Here is a 17,707-nt window from a genome sequence, read left to right as displayed (position 1 = left end):
CATCTCCTCCCATCCCCTCCTGTCCCAATCCCAGCCCAATTTCCATCCCCAGCCCCATCTGAACCCCATCCCTGTCCCCACCTCCATCCCCTCCTGTCCCCATCCCCATCCCCTCCTGTCCCCATCTGAGCCCCATCCGTGTCCCCTCCTGTCCCCTCCCCATTGCCACCATCTCTCCCAAGGGTGACCAGGACCTCCTGTCCCCATCTGAGCCCCATCCCTGTCCCCTCCTGTCCCCTCCCCGTTGCCACCATCTCTCCCAAGGGTGACCAGGACCTCCTGTCCCCATCTGAGCCCCATCCCTGTCCCCTCCTGTCCCCTCCCCGCCGCCACCATCTCTCCCAAGGGTGACCAGGACCTCCTGGCCGTGGCCTCCCCGGCTCTGACCCGTCACCGCCGTCGCTGCCGGCGCGTTGCCGGCCCGGCCCTCGGCGTGGCCATGCTGCTGCTGCTGCTGGTGGCCATCCCTCTGCTGGTCCAAGGCTCCTGGTCCTCCTCCTCCTCCTCTTCCTCCTCCTCCACATCTGGCCCTTACCAGATGTTGGGCAGCTGCAGGATGGTTTGTGACCCTTACCCCGACCTCCAACCGCCTCAACCTCCGTCTCCTCCGCCGTTCCCGGCGCGGAAAGGCCGAACCGGCCTTCGAGGACCACCGGGACCACCAGGACCTCGCGGCCCACCGGGAGAACCGGGTCGTCCTGGTCCTCCTGGACCCCCAGGGCCGGGACCGGGCGGGTACATCCCGTCCTTTTACACCCCAAAAATCGCTTTTTACGCCGGTTTGAGGAAACCCCACGAAGGTTACGAGGTTTTGAGGTTCGACGACGTCGTGACCAACGTCGGGAATTATTACGAGCCTTCCAGTGGGAAATTCACTTGTCCTTTGCCCGGGATTTATTTTTTCACTTATCACGTCTTGATGAGAGGAGGAGACGGGACGAGTATGTGGGCAGATCTCATGAAGAACGGGCAGGTAAAAAAAATAAATTAAAAATATTTTATATATATTTTAAAATATAAAAATAAATTAAAAATATTCAGAGGTTTTTTTCCCCTAAAAAAATTTGGGTTTTTAGGTGTAAATTTTAATTTTTTTTTTAAATTTGGGGGGGTTTTATCTTTGGTTTTAATTCCTGCAATTTTTATTTATTTATTTTTTTTTTTTTAAATTTTATTTTATTTTATTTTTTTATTCTTGGGTTTCATCCCCTGAGTTTTTATCTGTTGGTTTTTAGTCCTGGATTTTTTTTTTTTTTTTTTCCCTGGTTTTTAAACTGAGTTTTCAGCTTTAAATTTCCACCCCTGATTTTCATCCCTTGTTTTTTTAGTCCCAAATTTCAACCCTTTGGTTTTTAAATTGGGTTTTCAACTTTAAATTTTCAGCCCCTGTTTTTTTAACCCCGAATTTCATCCTTTGGTTTTTTAATCCCAAATTTCATCCCCTTGTTTTTTAACCCCAAATTTCATCCCCTGATTTTTATCCCCAAATTTCATCCCCTGATTTTTAACCCCAAATTTCATCCCCTTGATTTTTAACCCCAAATTTCATCCCCTGATTTTTTATCCCCAAATTTCATCCCTTTGTTTTTTATCCCCAAATTTCATCCCTTGATTTTTTATCCCCAAATTTCATCCCTTGATTTTTTATCCCCAAATTTCATCTCCTGTTTTTTATCCCCAAATTTCATCCCCTGATTTTTAACCCCAAATTTCATCCCCTGATTTTTTATCCCCAAATTTCATCCCTTGATTTTTAACCCCAAATTTCATCCCTTGATTTTTTAACCCCAAATTTCATCCCCTGATTTTTACCCCCAAATTTCATCCCCTGATTTTTATCCCCAAATTTCATCCCCTGATTTTTAACCCCAAATTTCATCCCCTGATTTTTAACCCCAAATTTCATCCCCTTGTTTTTTATCCCCAAATTTCATCCCTTGATTTTTTAACACCAAATTTCAGCCCCCTGATTTTTAACCCCAAATTTCATCCCCTGATTTTTAACCCCAAATTTCATCCCCTGTTTTTTTAACCCCAAATTTCATCCCCTGATTTTTAACCCCAAATTTCATCCCCTGATTTTTTAACCCCAAATTTCATCCCCTGATTTTTTATCCCCAAATTTCATCCCCTGATTTTTAACCCCAAATTTCATCCCCTGATTTTTTAACCCCAAATTTCATCCCTTTGTTTTTTAACCCCAAATTTCATCCCTTGATTTTTAACCCCAAATTTCATCCCTTGTTTTTTAACCCCAAATTTCATCCCCTGATTTTTATCCCCAAATTTCATCCCTTGATTTTTACCCCCAAATTTCATCCCTTGATTTTTACCCCCAAATTTCATCCCTTGATTTTTAACCCCAAATTTCATCCCCTGATTTTTAACCCCAAATTTCATCCCTTGATTTTTTATCCCCAAATTTCATCCCTTGATTTTTAACCCCAAATTTCATCCCTTGATTTTTTAACCCCAAATTTCATCCCTTGATTTTTTATCCCCAAATTTCATCTCCTGTTTTTTAACCCCAAATTTCAGTCCCTGATTTTTATCCCCAAATTTCATCCCCTTGTTTTTTACCCCCAAATTTCATCCCTTGATTTTTTAACCCCAAATTTCACCCCCTGTTTTTTTAACCCCAAATTTCATCCCTTGATTTTTTTATCCCCAAATTTCATCCCCTGATTTTTTAACCCCAAATTTCATCTCTTGATTTTTTAACCCCAAATTTCATCCCCTGATTTTTAACCCCAAATTTCATCCCCTGATTTTTAACCCCAAATTTCATCCCCTTGTTTTTTAACCCCAAATTTCATCCCTTGATTTTTTAACCCCAAATTTCATCCCTTGATTTTTATCCCCAAATTTCATCCCTTTGTTTTTTAACCCCAAATTTCATCCCTTGATTTTTAACCCCAAATTTCATCCCTTGATTTTTTATCCCCAAATTTCATCCCTTGATTTTTACCCCCAAATTTCATCCCTTGATTTTTACCCCCAAATTTCATCCCTTGATTTTTAACCCCAAATTTCATCCCCTGATTTTTAACCCCAAATTTCATCCCTTGATTTTTTATCCCCAAATTTCATCCCTTGATTTTTACCCCCAAATTTCAGCCCCTGATTTTCATTCCTCGATTTTATTCCCTGACTTTTCATCCCCTGGTTTTTTAACCCCCGAGTTTTTATCCCGGATTTTTATCCCTGGATTTTCCCTTCCCTGGTTTTTATCCCTGGTTTTTTAACCCTGTTTTTTTTCCCTGTTTTTATCTTTGGATTTTCCCCTCCCTGGTTTTTATCCCTGTTTTTTTTAACCCTGTTTTTTTTTCCCCTGGTTTTTATTCCTCGATTTTCATCCTTTGGTTTTCAGCTCCTGTTTTTCACACCTTGATTTTCATCCTCAAATTTCAGCCCCAGGGGTTTTTTTTATCCTCGAATTTCCCTTCTCTGTTTTTTTTTTTTTACCCCCTCGATTTTCAGCTCTAAATTTCAGCTCTAAATTTCAGTCCCTGGTTTTTATTCTGAGTTTTTAGTCCCTGGTTTTTATCTCCAGGATTTTTTCCCCTTCCTGGATTTCAGCCCCTTCTCAGCGGCCTCGGTTTATTTTTATTTTTATTTTTATTTTATTTTTTTTATTATTATTTATTTTATTTTATTTTATTTTATTATTATTTTATTTTATTTTATTTTATTTTATTTTATTTTATTTTATTCTATTCTATTCTATTCTATATTATTCTAATTTATTTTATTTATTTTATTTTATTATTGTATTTATTATTTTATTTTATTTGATTTTTTATTTTATATTATTTCATTTTAATTTATATTACGTTATTTTATTTTATTTTATTTTATTTTTTATGTTATTATTTTATTTTATTATTTTATGTTTTATTTTATTATTTTATTATATTTTATATTTTATATTTTATTTTACATTATTTATTTTATTTTTTATTTTATTTTATTTTATTTTATTTTATTTTATTTTATTTTATTTTATTTTTTATATTTTATTTTATTTTATGCTATTATTTTATTTTATTTTATTTTATTTTATTTTATTTATTAATTTTTTCCCCTGGTTTGTTTTGGGTGATTTTTTGTTTTCATCCAGGTTTTCCTTCTGCTTTTCTCCATCCCAAACCCCCAAATCCCAAATCCTCCATCCCAAATTCCCATTTTCTCCTCCATTCCTGATTTCCCATCCCCAAATCCCATTTCCCCCATCAAATCCCACCTGAAATCCCATAAAATCCTCCCAAAATTCCCATTTTCTCCTCCATTCCTCATTTTCCATCCCCAAATCCCATTCCCCCATCCAATCCCCCCCAAAATTCCCATTTTCTCCTCCTATTCCTGATTTCTCCATCCCCAAATCCCATTTCCCCATCAAATCCCTCCCAAAATTCCAATTTTTCCCCATCCAATCCCCCCCAAAATTCCCATTTTTTTCCATCCAAATTCCCCCTAAAAATTCCCATTTTTCCCCACCAACCCCTCCTAAAAATTCCCATTTTCCCCCCCAAAATTCCCATTTTTCCCCATCCGATCCCCCCAAAATTCCCATTTTTCCCCATCCAATCCCCCCCCAAATTCCAATTTTTCCCCATTCAACCTCCCCCAAAAATTCCCATTTTTCCCCCCAAAAATTCCCATTTTCCCCATCCTTTTCCCCCCTAAAAATTCCCATTTTTCCCCTTCCAACCCCCCCCCAAAAATTCCCATTTTTCCCCCCCAAAATTCCCATTTTTTTCCATCCAATCCCTCCAAAAATTCCCATTTTTTCCCCATTTCATCCCTGGCTGAGCCCGGGCCCCCCAGGGCCCCCCCAGGGACCCCTCCCCAATCAATCTTGGTTTGTTTTTTCCATTTATTTTTATTTTTTTTTTTTTTTCCTGGAATAAAATGGATGAGAAAAAATCCGGGATGAGCGAAACAAAGAGAATCCGGGATGGGGAAAAAAAAAATGGGTTTTTGGAGGGAAAAATGGGAATTTTAGGGGGAAAAAATGGGAATTTTGGGGGGGGAAAAAGGGAATTTTGGGGGGAAATAAATGGGAATTTTTGGGGGAAAAAATGGGAATTTTTTTGGGGGGGAAATGGGAATTTTGGGGGGAAAATAAATGGGAATTTTGGGGAGGAAAATGGGAATTTTTAGGGGGGGTTGGAAGGGGAAAAATGGGAATTTTTTTGGGGGGGAAATGGGAATTTTTGGGGGAAAATAAATGGGAATTTTTTTGGGGGAAAAATGGGAATTTTTAGGGGGGGTTGAATGGGGAAAAATGGGAATTTTTAGGGGGGATTTGGATGGAAAAAAATGGGAATTTTGGGGAGGATTGGAAGGGGAAAAATGGGAATTTTGGGGAGGATTGGAAGGGGAAAAATGGGAATTTTGGGGGGGATTGGATGGGGAAATGGGATTTGGGGATGGGAAATGAGGAGTGGAGGAGAAAATGGGAATTTTGGGGGGATTTAATGGGATTTCAGGTGGGATTTAATGGGGGAATGGGATTTGGGGATGGGAAATCAGGAATAGGAGGAGAAAATGGGAATTTTGGGAGGATTTTATGGGATTTGGGGTGGGATTGGATGGGGGAAATGGGAATTTGGGGGAGGATTTTATGGGATTTTGGGATTTCAGGTGGGATTGGATGAGGGAAAATGGGATTTGGGGATGGGAAATCAGGAATGGAGGAGAAAATGCGAATTTTGGGGAGGATTTTATGGGATTTGGGGTGGGATTTGATGAGGAAAATGGGAATTTGGGGATGGGAAATGAGGAAATCAGGGATGGGGGAAGCAGGAAGGGAATTTTGGGGACAAAAATGAGAATTTTTTGGGGGGTTTCAATGCAGGAAATGGGATTTGGGGCCTTGGGGACACCCCTGACTTAACTGGGGGGTCCCACTGGTGTCACCCCCCATTCCCTGGGGACAATTGAGGTGACAGTGACATTGGGGGGTGACAGAGGGAGGTGACATTGGGGGGTGACATTGGGGGTGACATTGGGGGTGTCACTAACATTGGAAGGTGACATTGGGAGGTGACATTGGGAGGTGACATGGGGGGTGACAGTGACATTGAGGGGGGGTGTCAGTGACATTGGGAGGTGACAGTGACATTGGGGGGTGACATCGGGAGGTGACATTGGGGGGTGACATTGGGGGGTGTCAGTGACATTGGGAGGTGACAATGACATTGGGGGGTGACATTGGGAAGTGACATTGGGGGGTGACATTGGGAGGTGACAATGACATTGGGGGGTGACATTGGGGGGGTGACATTGGGAAGTGACATTGGGGGGTGACACTGGGGGGTGACAGTGACATTGGGAAGTGACATTGGGAGGTGACATTGGGGGTGTCACTAACATTGGGAGGTGACATTGGGAGGTGACAGTGACATTGGGGGGTGACATTGGGGGGTGTCAGTGACATTGATGGGGGGTGTCACTAACATTGGGAGGTGACATTGGGAGGTCTCAGTGACATCAGGGGGTGTCAGTGACATTGGGAGGTGACATTTGGGGGTGACATTGGAGGGTGTCAGTGACATTGGGAGGTGACATTGGGGGTGTCAGTGACATTGGGAGGTGACATTGGGGGGTGACATTGGGGGTGTCAGTGACATTGGGGGGTGACATTGGGAGGTGACATTGGGGGGTGACATTGGGGGGTGACATTGGGGGGTGACATTGGGAGGTGACATTGGGGGTGTCAGTGACATTGGGGGGTGACATTGGGAGGTGACATTGGGGGTGTCAGTGACATTGGGAGGTGACATTGGGAGGTGACATTGGGAGGTGACAATGACATTGGGGGGTGACATTGGGGGGGTGACATTGGGAGGTGACATTGGGAAGTGACATTGGGAGGTGACATTGGGAGGTGACATTGGGGGGTGACATTGGGGGGTGACATTGGGGGGTGACATTGGGGTGTATCAGTGACACTGGGAGGTGACAGAGGTTGGTGACATCCATGTCCCCCTCCATGTCCCAGGCCTTGGGGACACCTCTGCCTTAACTGTGGGGGTCCCATTGATGTCACCCCCCATTCCCTCCCCTTGGGGGGGTGTCACTGACCCTGGGAGGTGACACTGTTGGTGACACCCGTGTCCCCTGTCCCCGGTGACAGGTTCGGGCCAGCGCCATCGCGCAGGACGCGGATCAGAACTACGACTACGCCAGTAACAGCGTCATCCTGCACCTGGACGTGGGGGACGAGGTGTTTGTCAAGCTGGACGGGGGCAAAGTGCACGGCGGGAACACCAACAAATACAGCACCTTCTCCGGGTTTATTATTTATCCTGATTGAGACCCCAAAAATCATCCTGAGACCCCCCTGAGACCCCCTGAGACCCCCCAAATCACCCTGAGACCCCCTGAGAACACCAACAAATACAGCACCTTCTCGGGGTTCATCATTTACCCGGATTGAGACCCCTGAGACCCCCTGAGACCCCCAAAATCACCCTGAGAACACCAACAAATCCAGCACCTTCTCGGGGTTCATCATTTACCCGGATTGAGACCCCAAAAATAACCCCCAAAATCACCCTGAGAACACCAACAAATACAGCACCTTCTCCGGGTTCATCATTTACCCGGATTGAGACCCCAAAAATCATCCTGAGACCCCCCTGAGACCCCCTGAGAACACCAACAAATCCAGCACCTTCTCGGGGTTTATCATTTATCCTGACTGAGACCCCTGAGACCCTCAAAATCACCCCCAAAATCATCCTGAGACCCCCCAGGAGCCCCTGAACCACCCTGAGAACACCAACAAATCCAGCACCTTCTCGAGGTTCATCATTTATCCTGATTGAGACCCCAAAAATCATCCTGAGACCCCCCAAAATCCCCCTGAGACCCCTCAAATCACCCTGAGAACACCAATAAATCCAGCACCTTCTCGGGGTTCATTATTTACCCGGATTGAGACCCCTGAGACCCCCCAAAATCACCCCCTGAGACCCCCCAGGAGCCCCTGAACCACCCTGAGAACATCAACAAATCCAGCACCTTCTCGGGGTTCATTATTTATCCTGATTGAGACCCCCAAAATAACCCTGAGACCCCCCAAAATCACCCCCTGAACCATCCCAGGACACCCTGAGACCCCCCAAAATCACCCTGAGACCCCCCCTGGAACACCAACAAATACAGCACCTTCTCGGGGTTCATCATTTATCCGGATTGAGGCCCTGAAATCATCCCGAGACCCCCCTGAGACCCCCCAAAATCACCCTGAGACCCCCCAAATCACCCTGAGAACACCAACAAATACAGCACCTTCTCAGGGTTTATCATTTATCCGGATTGAGAACCCAAAAATAACCCTGAGACCCCCCTGAGACCCCCTGAACCCCCCCAAAATAAAGCACCTTGTTCGGGTTCATCATTTATCCTGATTGACCCCCCTGAGACCCCCCAAAATCCCCCCCAGGATCCCCTGAACCCCCCCCAGGACCCCCCAAATAAAGCACCTTCTCCGGATTTATTATTTATTATTTATTTATCCTGATTGACACCCCTGGGACCCCCCAAACCCCCCCCAGGACCCCCCTGAGACCCCCTGGGACTGTCCCAGATTGTCCCAGTGTGTCCCAGTTTGTCCCAGTGTGGCCCCAATAAAGGGTGACACAGGGGACAGAGGGGGGACAGAGTGGGGGGACAAGGGACAGCCCAGAGGGGACAAGGGGGTGACACAGGGCGGGCACAGAGGGTGGCAGAGGGGACACTGGGGGGACAGGGGGACAAGGGGGTGGCACAGAGGAGGGACAGGGGACACTGGGGGGACAGAGAGGGGGGACAGGGGACAAGGGGGTGACACAGGGAGGTGGCACAGGGGACAGAGAAGGTGGACAGGGGACAAGGGAGTGACACAGGGGACAAGGGACAGGGGACACAGAGTGACACAGTGACAGGCACAGGGGACACAGAGGGGGGGACAGAGGAGGGGACAAGGGACAGCCCAGAGGGGACAAGGAGGTGACACAAGGGACAAGGGGGTGACAAAGGAGTGGCACAGGGGACACTGTGGGGGACAGAGAGGGGGGACAGGGGACAAGGGGGTGACACAGGGGGGACAATGGACAGGGGACAGGGGGGTGGCACAGGGGGTGACACAGGGAGGTGGCACAGGGGACAGAGAGGGGAACAGAGAAGGGGACAGGGGACACAGAGTGACACAGGGACAGGCACAGGGGACAGCCCAGAGAGGACAAGGAGGTGACACAAGGGACAGCCCAGAAGGGACAAGGAGGTGGCACAAGGGACAAGGAGGTGACAGAGGGGACAAGGGACAGGGGACAAGGGGGTGACACAGGGCGTGGCACAGGGGACAGAGAGAGGGGACAGGGGACAAGGGGATGGCACAAGGGACAAGGGGGTGACACAGGGGGTGACACAGGGGGGACAAGGGACAGGGGACAGCCCAGAAGGAACAAGAGGGTGGCACAGGGGACAAGAGGTAACACAAGGGACACTGATGGGGGGGACACAGGGGTGACACAGCCCAGAGGGGACACAGGGGTGGCACAGGGGACAAGGACGTGACACAGGGGGGTGACACAGGGGAGGACACAGGGGGGACACAGGGGGGACAGAGAGGGGACACAGGGGACAGGGAGGGGACACAGAGGACAGGCTGTTGGGGACAGCCTGGGCAGGACACAGGGGTGACACAGGGGACAAGGGGGTGACACACGGGGACACACAGGGGGGGACAGAGAGGGGACACAGGGGACAGGCTGTTGGGGAGAGCCTGGGCAGGACACAGGGGTGACACAGGGGACAAGCAGCCAGGGGGGTGGTGGCACCTCCAGGCTGCTCAGAGATGTCCCCGCAGTGTCACGCTTTGTCACCTCCCCCCCCGCCCGTGCTGGGGACAGCGACAGTGACAATGACAGTGACAATGACAGGGACAGTGACAATGACAGTGACAGTGACAGGGACAGGGACAGTGACAGACACCTCCCGGCTGCGCGGGGATGGCCCCGCCCCCTTGGGGACACGCTGGGGACACTGTGGGGACAGCGCTGGCACCGGGGAGGGGCTGACACGGTTGTCGCTGTCCCCAGGTTGTCACCAGCCCGGCCCTGGCTCTGTCGCTGTCCCCAGATTGTCACCAGCCCTGTCACCACCTTCAAATCCATCCCAGCCTTGTCCCCTTTGTCCCCTCATCCCTGTCCCTGTCCCCATCCCTGTCCCCTCCCTGTCCCCTCCCTGTCCCCTCCTCTCCCCTCCTGTCCCTGTCCCCTCCTGTCCGTGTCACTGTCGCCCCCTGGTGGTCGCTGCCGGGAGGACGCGGCTTTTGGCGGGGGGGGGCTCAGCCCGGACACGACCCCCTCGGACACCCCAAAAAACCCCTCAGAGACCCCCAGGGACCCCCCAGAGACCCCCGGGACCCTCAGTGATCCCCCAAACACCCCCAGGGACCCCCAAACACCCCCAGGACCCTCCAGAGACCCCCAGGACACCCCCAAGACACTCCAGAGACCCCCAAGGACCCCCAGGGACCCCCGAACACCCCCAGGACCCTCCAGAGACCCCCAAGACCCCCCAAAACTCCCTCAGACACCCCCAGGACCCCCCCCCAGGACACCCAGAGACCCCCCAGGGACCCCCAAACACCCCCAGAACCCCCCAAACACCCCCAGGGACCCCCGAACACCCCCAGGACCCCCCAGAGACCCCCCAAAAACCCCCCAGAGACACCCCCCCCCCCCGCCCCTGCCAGTCCCTAAATATCCCCCCTCCCCAAATCCTGGGGGTCCCTCACCCCAAAATTTGGGATCTCCCACCACCCCCCAAAAAAACTCACAGACCCCACTTGGAGCCGCCCCCTCCCCTTTATTGAAGGGGCTGGTACAAAATTGGGGAGGGGGTCGGGATTTTGCACCCCCAAATCCTGACCCCCAAATGGATTTTGGGGAGGGGGCTGCACCCCCAAAATCCTGACCCCCCAAATGGATTCTGGGGTGAATTTGGGGGGATTTTGGGGGGATTTTGGGGAGGGGGCTGCACCCCCAAATCCTGACCCAGGATGGATTTTGGGGGGATTTTGGGGGGGATTTTAGGGAGGGGGCTGCACCCCAAAATCCCAGCCCAGGATGGATTTTTGGGGGAATTTTGGGGTGAATTTTTGGGGAATTTTGGGGAGGGGGCTGCACCCCAAAATCCTGACCCCAAAATGGATTTTGGGGGAATTTTGGGGTGAATTTGGGGGATTTTTGGGGGGACTTTTGGGGGGATTTTGGGGAGGGGGCTGCACCCCCAAATCCTGAGCCCAAAATGGATTTTGGGTAATTTTTGGGGGGATTTTGGGGTGAATTTGGGGGGGATTTTGGGTGAATTCTGGACTGAATTTGAGCTGGAATTTGGGTGAATTCTTTGTGGATTTTGGGGTGGATTTGGGGCAGATTTTGGGCAGATTTGGGGCGGATTTTGGGGGGATTTTGGGGGGATTTGGGGGGATTTTGGGGTGTTTTGGGGCAGATTTTGGGGTGATTTTGGGGGAATTTGGGGCAAATTTTAAGTGGATTTTGGGGTGATTTGGGCTGGATTTTGAGGGGATTTTTGGCCGGATTTTGGGGTGATTTGGGGGTGATTTGGGGGTGCATTTTGGGATTTTTTGGGGGTGTTTTGGGGTGTTTTTGGGGTGTTTTTGGGGTGTATTTGGGGGTGCATTTTTGGATTTTTGGGGGTGTATTTTGGGGTGTATTTGGGGGTGCATTTTGGGATTTTTTGGGGGTGTATTTGGGGTGTATTTTGGGGTGTATTTTGGGGTGTTTTTGGGGTGTATTTTGGGGAGGGGGCTACGCCTTGGCCCCCGCCGGGACCCCCTGAGCCGCCGTCAGCTGCTGCAGCTTCTGAGTCATCATCTCCAGCACGGCTGGGGACCCCAAAAACAGGGACAACAGGGTCAGGGGGACCCCAAAACCCCATTTTTGGTGCCCCCAGACCCATTTTCAGGGTCCAAAATCCCATTTTTGGTGCCCCCAGACCCATTTTTGGGGTCTCCAATCCCATTTTTGGGGTATTTAGGGCTGGTTTGGGATGGTTTTGGGGTCCCAAATCCCATTTTTGGGGTCCAAAAATCCCATTTTCAGGATCCCAAACCCCGTTTTTGAGGCCCCCAGACCCATTTTATGGTCCTCAATTCCGTTTTTGGGATATTTAAGGTGGGTTTGGGTGGTTTTGGGGTCCCCAGACCCATTTTCAGGGTCCAAAATCCCATTTTTGGTGCCCCCAGACCCATTTTTGGGTCCCAATCCCATTTTTGAGGCCCCCAGACCCATTTTTGGGTCCCAATCCCATTTTTGAGGCCCCCAGACCCATTTTTGGTGCCCCCAATCCCATTTTGGGGTCCCCAATCCCATTTTTGGTGCCCCCAGACCCATTTTTGAGGCCCCCAGACCCATTTTTGGTGCCCCCAGACCCATTTTTGGGGCCTCCAATCCCATTTTTGGGGCCCCCAGACCCATTTTCGGGGTCGAAAATCCAATTTTTGGGGTGGAAAATGTCGTTTTTGGGGCACCCACCCTGTTTCATGGCGTGTTTCTCCTGCAGGGCCGGTTGGATTTTCTCCATTTGCCGCGTCAGGAATTCGATTTTCCGCTTGAAAAAGGCCCGGGCGGCCTCGGCTGACTGGGGAGGGGGGAAAGGGGGAAAATGAGAATAAAATGGGGGAAAAAATGAGGAAAAAATGGGGGAAAAATGGGGAAAATTAAAGGAAAAAAATGAGAAAAAATGGGGGAAAAAGGGGGGAAAATAAGAGGGAAAATGGGGGGGAAATGGGAGGAAAATGGGGAAAATTAAGGGAAAAAATGGGAAAAAATGGGATTATAATGGGAATAAAATGGGAATAAAAAGGGGAAAAAATGGGGAAAAAATGAGGAAAAAATGGGGAAAAGGAGGGGAAAAATCAGGGGGAAATGGGGGAAAAATGGGGAAAAATGGGAATAAAATGGGGAATAAAATGGGGAATAAAATGGGGAAGAAATGAGGGAAAAATGGGGGAAAATGGGGGGGAAATGGGGGGGAAATTAAGGGAAAAAATGGGGAAAAATGGAATTATAATGAGAATAAAATGGGAATAAAATGGAAAAAAAATGGGGAAAAAATGGAGAAAAAATGGGGAAAAAATGGGAAAAAAATAGGGAAAAACGAGGAAAAAAATGGGGGAAAAAATGGGGATCTCAAAAACCCCCAAAACCCCCCCAAAATCCCCCTCCTCACCTTTTCCACATAGTACCCAGTGCCCACGTCCACCAGCACCGTGCGCGTGTCCTGCAGCTTCCCTGGGACGTACATCTGGGGGGTCAGGGAAAACCGGGGGTCTGGGGGCTCAGAGACCCCCTAGAGGGGATTGGGGGGATTTGGGGGGCTCAGAGACCCCCTAAAGGGATTTGGGGGGGATTTTGGGGGGCTCAGGAAGCCCCTAAAGAGGATTTTGGGGGATTTTGGGGGGATTTTGGGGGGCTCAAACACACCCTGAGGGGGGGTTTGCGGGGGATTTGAGGGGCTCAGAGACCCCCTAAACGGGTTTTGGGGAGGATTTTGGGGGTCTCTGACAACTCTAGAGGGGATTTTGGGGGGGCTCAGACACACCTAAAGGGGTTTGGGGGGATTTTGGGGGGATTTTGGGGAGATTTGGGGGGCTCAGAGACCCCCTAAAGGGGATTGGGGGGATTTGGGGGGGCTCGGAGACCCCCTAAAGAGGTTTGGGGGGCTCAGACACCCCTAGGAGGGATTTTGGGGGGCTCAGACACCTCTAGAGGGGTTTTGGGGGGATTTGGGGGATTTTGGGGTATTTTGGGAGCACCAAAAGGATACAGAACTAGTGAGGGGCACCAGGAGATCCTTCCCTGCAAAAACACGGGGGGTCAGAGACCCCCAGGACCCCCCAAAACCTCCCCAGGACCCCCCAAAACCCCACCCAGGACCCCCCAAAACCCCACCCAGGATCCCCAAAATCCACCCAGGACCCCCCAAAACCCCACCCAGGACCCCCCCCCAAAATCCACCCAGGACCCCCCAAAATCCACCCAGGACCCCCCAAAACACCCCCAGGACCCCCCAAACCCCCCCAGGACCCCCCAAAACCCTCCCAGGACCCCCCAAAAACCCCCCAGGACCCCCCAGGACCCCCCAAAATCCAGCAGGACCCCCCAAATCCCCCAAAACCCCCCCAGGACCCCCCAAAACCCCCCAGGACCCCCCAAAACCCCCCAGGATCCCCCAAAACCTCCCCAGGACCCCCCAAAACCCCCCCAGGACCCCCCAAAACACCCCCAGGACCCCCCAAACCCCCCAAAACACCCCCAGGACCCCCCAAAAACCCCCCAGGACCCCCCAAACCCCCTCAGGACCCCCCAAACCCCACCCAGGACCCCCCAAACCCCCTCAGGACCCCCCAAACCCCACCCAGGACCCCCCAAAACCTCCCCAGGACCTCCCAAAACACCCCCAGGACCCCCCAAAAACCCCCCCTAAAAATTTAAGACCCCCCCCAAAAAAATCTAAACTCCCCAAAATTCACAAATTTCTTCCTCCCCATCACATTTTAAACCCCAAAAATCAACATTTTGGGGACCCCCCTGATAATTCTAAAGCCCCCCCCCCATATTTTAGGACCCCCCCACATTAAATTTGGGGATCCCCCGAATTTTGGGGATGATTTTGGGGGGTTTTTGGGGCTCCCCTCACCCTCATTTCCCTTGTGAAGGACGTTCAGACATTCCTTGGCCTCCACGAATTTGGTTTGCACCACCTTGAGCTGGGCCAGCGACGAGGACAGGAACTCCACCTCCTGTTTGGGGGGGATTTGGGGGGATTTGGGGGGTCTTTGGGGGATTTTTGGGGGGTCCAGAGGGTTTGGGGGGGATTTTGGGGGGTCCTTGAGGGTTTTTGGAGGGATTTTGGGGGGTTAATGGGGGTTTTAAGGGATTTTAGGAGGCATTTTGGGGTCTGGGGGTGATTTTGGGGATCCCTGAGGGTTTGGGGGGGATTTCTGGGGGATTTTTGGGGTCTGGGGGGGATTTGTGGGGTCCCAGAGGGTCTGGGGGGGATTTTGGGGGTTTTTTGGGGGATTTTTGGGGCATCTGCGGGGGATTTTGGGGGTCCCAGAAGGTTTTGGGGGATTTTTGGGGGGTCTCAGAGGGTTTTGAGAGATTTTTTGGGGGTGTTTGAAGGTTTTGGGGGGGATTTAGGGGGATTTTTTGGGGTCCCAGAGGGTCTGGGGGGGGATTTTGGGGGTCTCTGGGGGGATTTGAGGGGGATTTTTGGGGGGGATTTTGGGGTCTGGGGGTGATTTTGGGGATCTGGGGGGATTTTTGGAGTCTCTGGGAGGGATTTGGGGGGAATTTTGGGGGTCCTCGAGGGTCTAGAGGGGATTTGGGGGGGATTTGGGGGGTCCTCGAGGGTCTGGGGGGATTTTGGGGGTCTCTGGGGGGGTTTAGGGGGTCCTGGGATGGAGAAAAGACCCCCAGGGTTGGGATTTGGGGAGGGGGTTCAAAGGGAGGGACCCCTAAAGGGATTTTAGGGTGTCCCTGAAATTGGGGCTGGGGGCACCCAGGGCATCCCTAAACCCCCCAGAGACCCCCAAATTCTCCTCCAGCCCCCTCTGAGCTACCCCAGGCCTTGGGACCCCCCTGGGGATGGTCTGAGACCCCCAAAACCCCCAAAACCGCCTCGGGACCCTCCCCAAACCCCCCCAGAGACCCCTGGGGACCCTCCCTTGGCCCTCTGAGACCCCCAAAATCCCCCAAGACCCCCCAAAACCCCCCAAAATTCCCCAAGACCCCCAGTCCAGCTCCAACCAGGACCCCCAGACCCTCGGGACCCTCCCCAAACCCCCCCAGAGACCCCCGGGATCCCCTCAAGACCCTCCAACCCCTGGCTCGGCTTCAACCGGGACCCCCCAGACCCCCGACATCACCTCAGGACCCTCCCCAAGCCCCTCCAGAGACCCCTCGGGATCCTCCTTTGGCTTTCTGAGACCCCCAAAACCCCCCAAGACTCCCCGGGATCCCCCAAGACCCCCTTCCCGAGCCCCCTTTCCCCTCAGGACCTGCTCGAGCTGCCCTTTGAGCATCTCCAGCTGCGGCAGCCCCAGCTCGGCCACGCTCACGGTCTGCGCCATCTTGGATGGAACCGCCCCTCATCTATTGTGACAGCGCCCCCTGGCGGCCGGGAGGACTGACCCAGTGTACCTGTGACAGCGCCCCCTGGTGGATGAAAGGACTGAGCCCCTTGTACCTGAGAGGGCGCCCCCTGGTGGCGCTGAAAGAGAAGCGCCCACCCAAATTTTTTTCATGTTTTTTTTCCCCATTTTTGCTATTTTTTCCTCATTCCTCCCTATTTTTCCCGTTTTCCCCATTTTCCCCCGATTTTTTCCATTTTTTCCCCGATTTTTTCCATTTTTTCCCCGATTTTTTCCATTTTTTCTCCATTTATTTCCCATTTTCTCCACTTATTCCCCCATTTTTCCCCATTTATGCCCTGATTTTTCCCCATTTTTTCCCCATTTTCCCCCATTTTTTCCCCTTTTTTTCCCATTTTTTCCTCATTTTTTCCCCGATTTTATCAATTTTTTCCCCATTTTTTTCTCACTTTTCCCCCGATTTTCCCCCATTTTTTCCCCGATTTTTTCCGGTTTTTTCCCCATTTTTTCCCCCATTTATTCCCCCATTTTTCCCGTTTTTCCCATTTTTTCACCCAAAACTCGGTAATTCCCACAGCAGCAAAACCATTTGGGAATCCAGGTGGAAAAACTCCCATTTTCCCTTTTTTTCCCCATTTTTTTCCATTTTTTCCCTTTTTCCCCATTTTTCCCATTTTCCCCCCCAAAACTCGGGTCCCAAAAAGACTCAGTGCAGAGGCAGCATCTTTATTGATACAAAACGAGTGAATAAAACTTAAATTTTATTAAAATTTCATTAAATTTTCATTAAAATCAAGGCAGTTCCCCCCCTCAGACACCCCAAAACTCCCCTCCAGGAAATGGGGGGACCCCCCCAAGTTTTCCCCTATAAATAACGGGGGGACCCCAAAAATAACTGGGGTCCCTCCCCTAGAAATAAACGGGGGGACCCCAAATCTGAACCCCCCCAAGGGAGGATGGGGGACCCCAAAATTAACAGGGGGACCCCAAATCTTCACTCCAGGGGATGGGGGACCCCAAAAGTGACAAAGGGACCCCAAAAGTGACAAAGGGACCCCCAAATCTTCACCCCAGGGAATGGGGGAACCCCAAAGGTGACAAAGGGACCCCAAAGGTGACAAAGAGACCCCAAAGACCCCCCCAAACCTTCACTCCAGACAACAGGGAGACCCCAAAGACGCCAAAAGTGACAAAGGGACCCCAAAATCTTCACCCCAGGGCAGTCTCTGGGTAATGGGGGCACCCCAAAGACCCCAAAGGGACCCCAAAGGTGACAAAGGGACCCCAAACTCTCATCCCAGGACATTGGGGGACCCCAAAGAACCTCCCAAACCTCCACTTCAGGCAATGGGGGGACCCCAGATATCCCAAAGGGACCCCAAAGACCTCAAAGGGACCCCAAAGGGACCTCAAAGGGACCTCAAAGATAACAAAGGGACCCCAAAAGTGACAAAGGGACCCCAAAGGGACCCCAAAGATGACAAAGGGACCCCAAACTCCCATCCCAGGCAATGGGAAGACCCCAAAGAT

At 50.7% G+C, this 17,707-nt stretch overlaps 2 protein-coding genes across 2 annotated transcripts; one reads left to right on the top strand and one right to left on the bottom strand.

Moving 5' to 3' along the window:
• Positions 1-439: 439 nt before the first annotated feature.
• LOC310920927 (complement C1q-like protein 4) lies at positions 440-7,321 on the top strand (the record flags this gene model as incomplete). Its single annotated transcript, XM_083880984.1, has 2 exons — positions 440-973; positions 7,142-7,321. The coding sequence occupies 2 exons, from the start codon at positions 440-442 to the stop codon at positions 7,319-7,321; spliced, it is 714 nt and encodes a 237-aa protein (XP_083737110.1).
• Positions 7,322-11,812: 4,491 nt separating this feature from the next.
• Positions 11,813-16,216, bottom strand: PFDN5 (prefoldin subunit 5). Its single transcript, XM_083881208.1, has 6 exons — positions 16,085-16,216; positions 14,722-14,824; positions 13,849-13,880; positions 13,252-13,326; positions 12,555-12,660; positions 11,813-11,905 (listed from the first exon to the last, which is right to left on the bottom strand). Exons 1-6 carry the CDS (start codon positions 16,154-16,156, stop codon positions 11,829-11,831), a joined length of 465 nt encoding a protein of 154 aa, XP_083737334.1. The 5' UTR covers positions 16,157-16,216; the 3' UTR covers positions 11,813-11,828.
• Between the last annotated feature and the right edge of the window lie 1,491 nt (positions 16,217-17,707).

Source organism: Zosterops lateralis, assembly GCF_965231275.1.
Source record: "Zosterops lateralis genome assembly, chromosome: 32".
Taxonomy (NCBI): domain Eukaryota; kingdom Metazoa; phylum Chordata; class Aves; order Passeriformes; family Zosteropidae; genus Zosterops; species Zosterops lateralis.
This window is presented reverse-complemented; position numbering and strand designations above follow the sequence as displayed.

Coding starts and splice junctions, on each gene's coding strand:
- PFDN5 (XM_083881208.1), bottom strand. CDS start 16,156: ATGGCGCAGACCGTGAGCGTGGCCGAGCTGGGGCTGCCGCAGCTGGAG. Junction 13,327..13,848: donor TGGTGCCCCTCACTAGTTCT/GTATCCTTTTGG, acceptor CTGACCCCCCAG/ATGTACGTCCCAGGGAAGCT. Junction 12,661..13,251: donor CTGGGTACTATGTGGAAAAG/GTGAGGAGGGGG, acceptor CCCCCTCCCCAG/TCAGCCGAGGCCGCCCGGGC.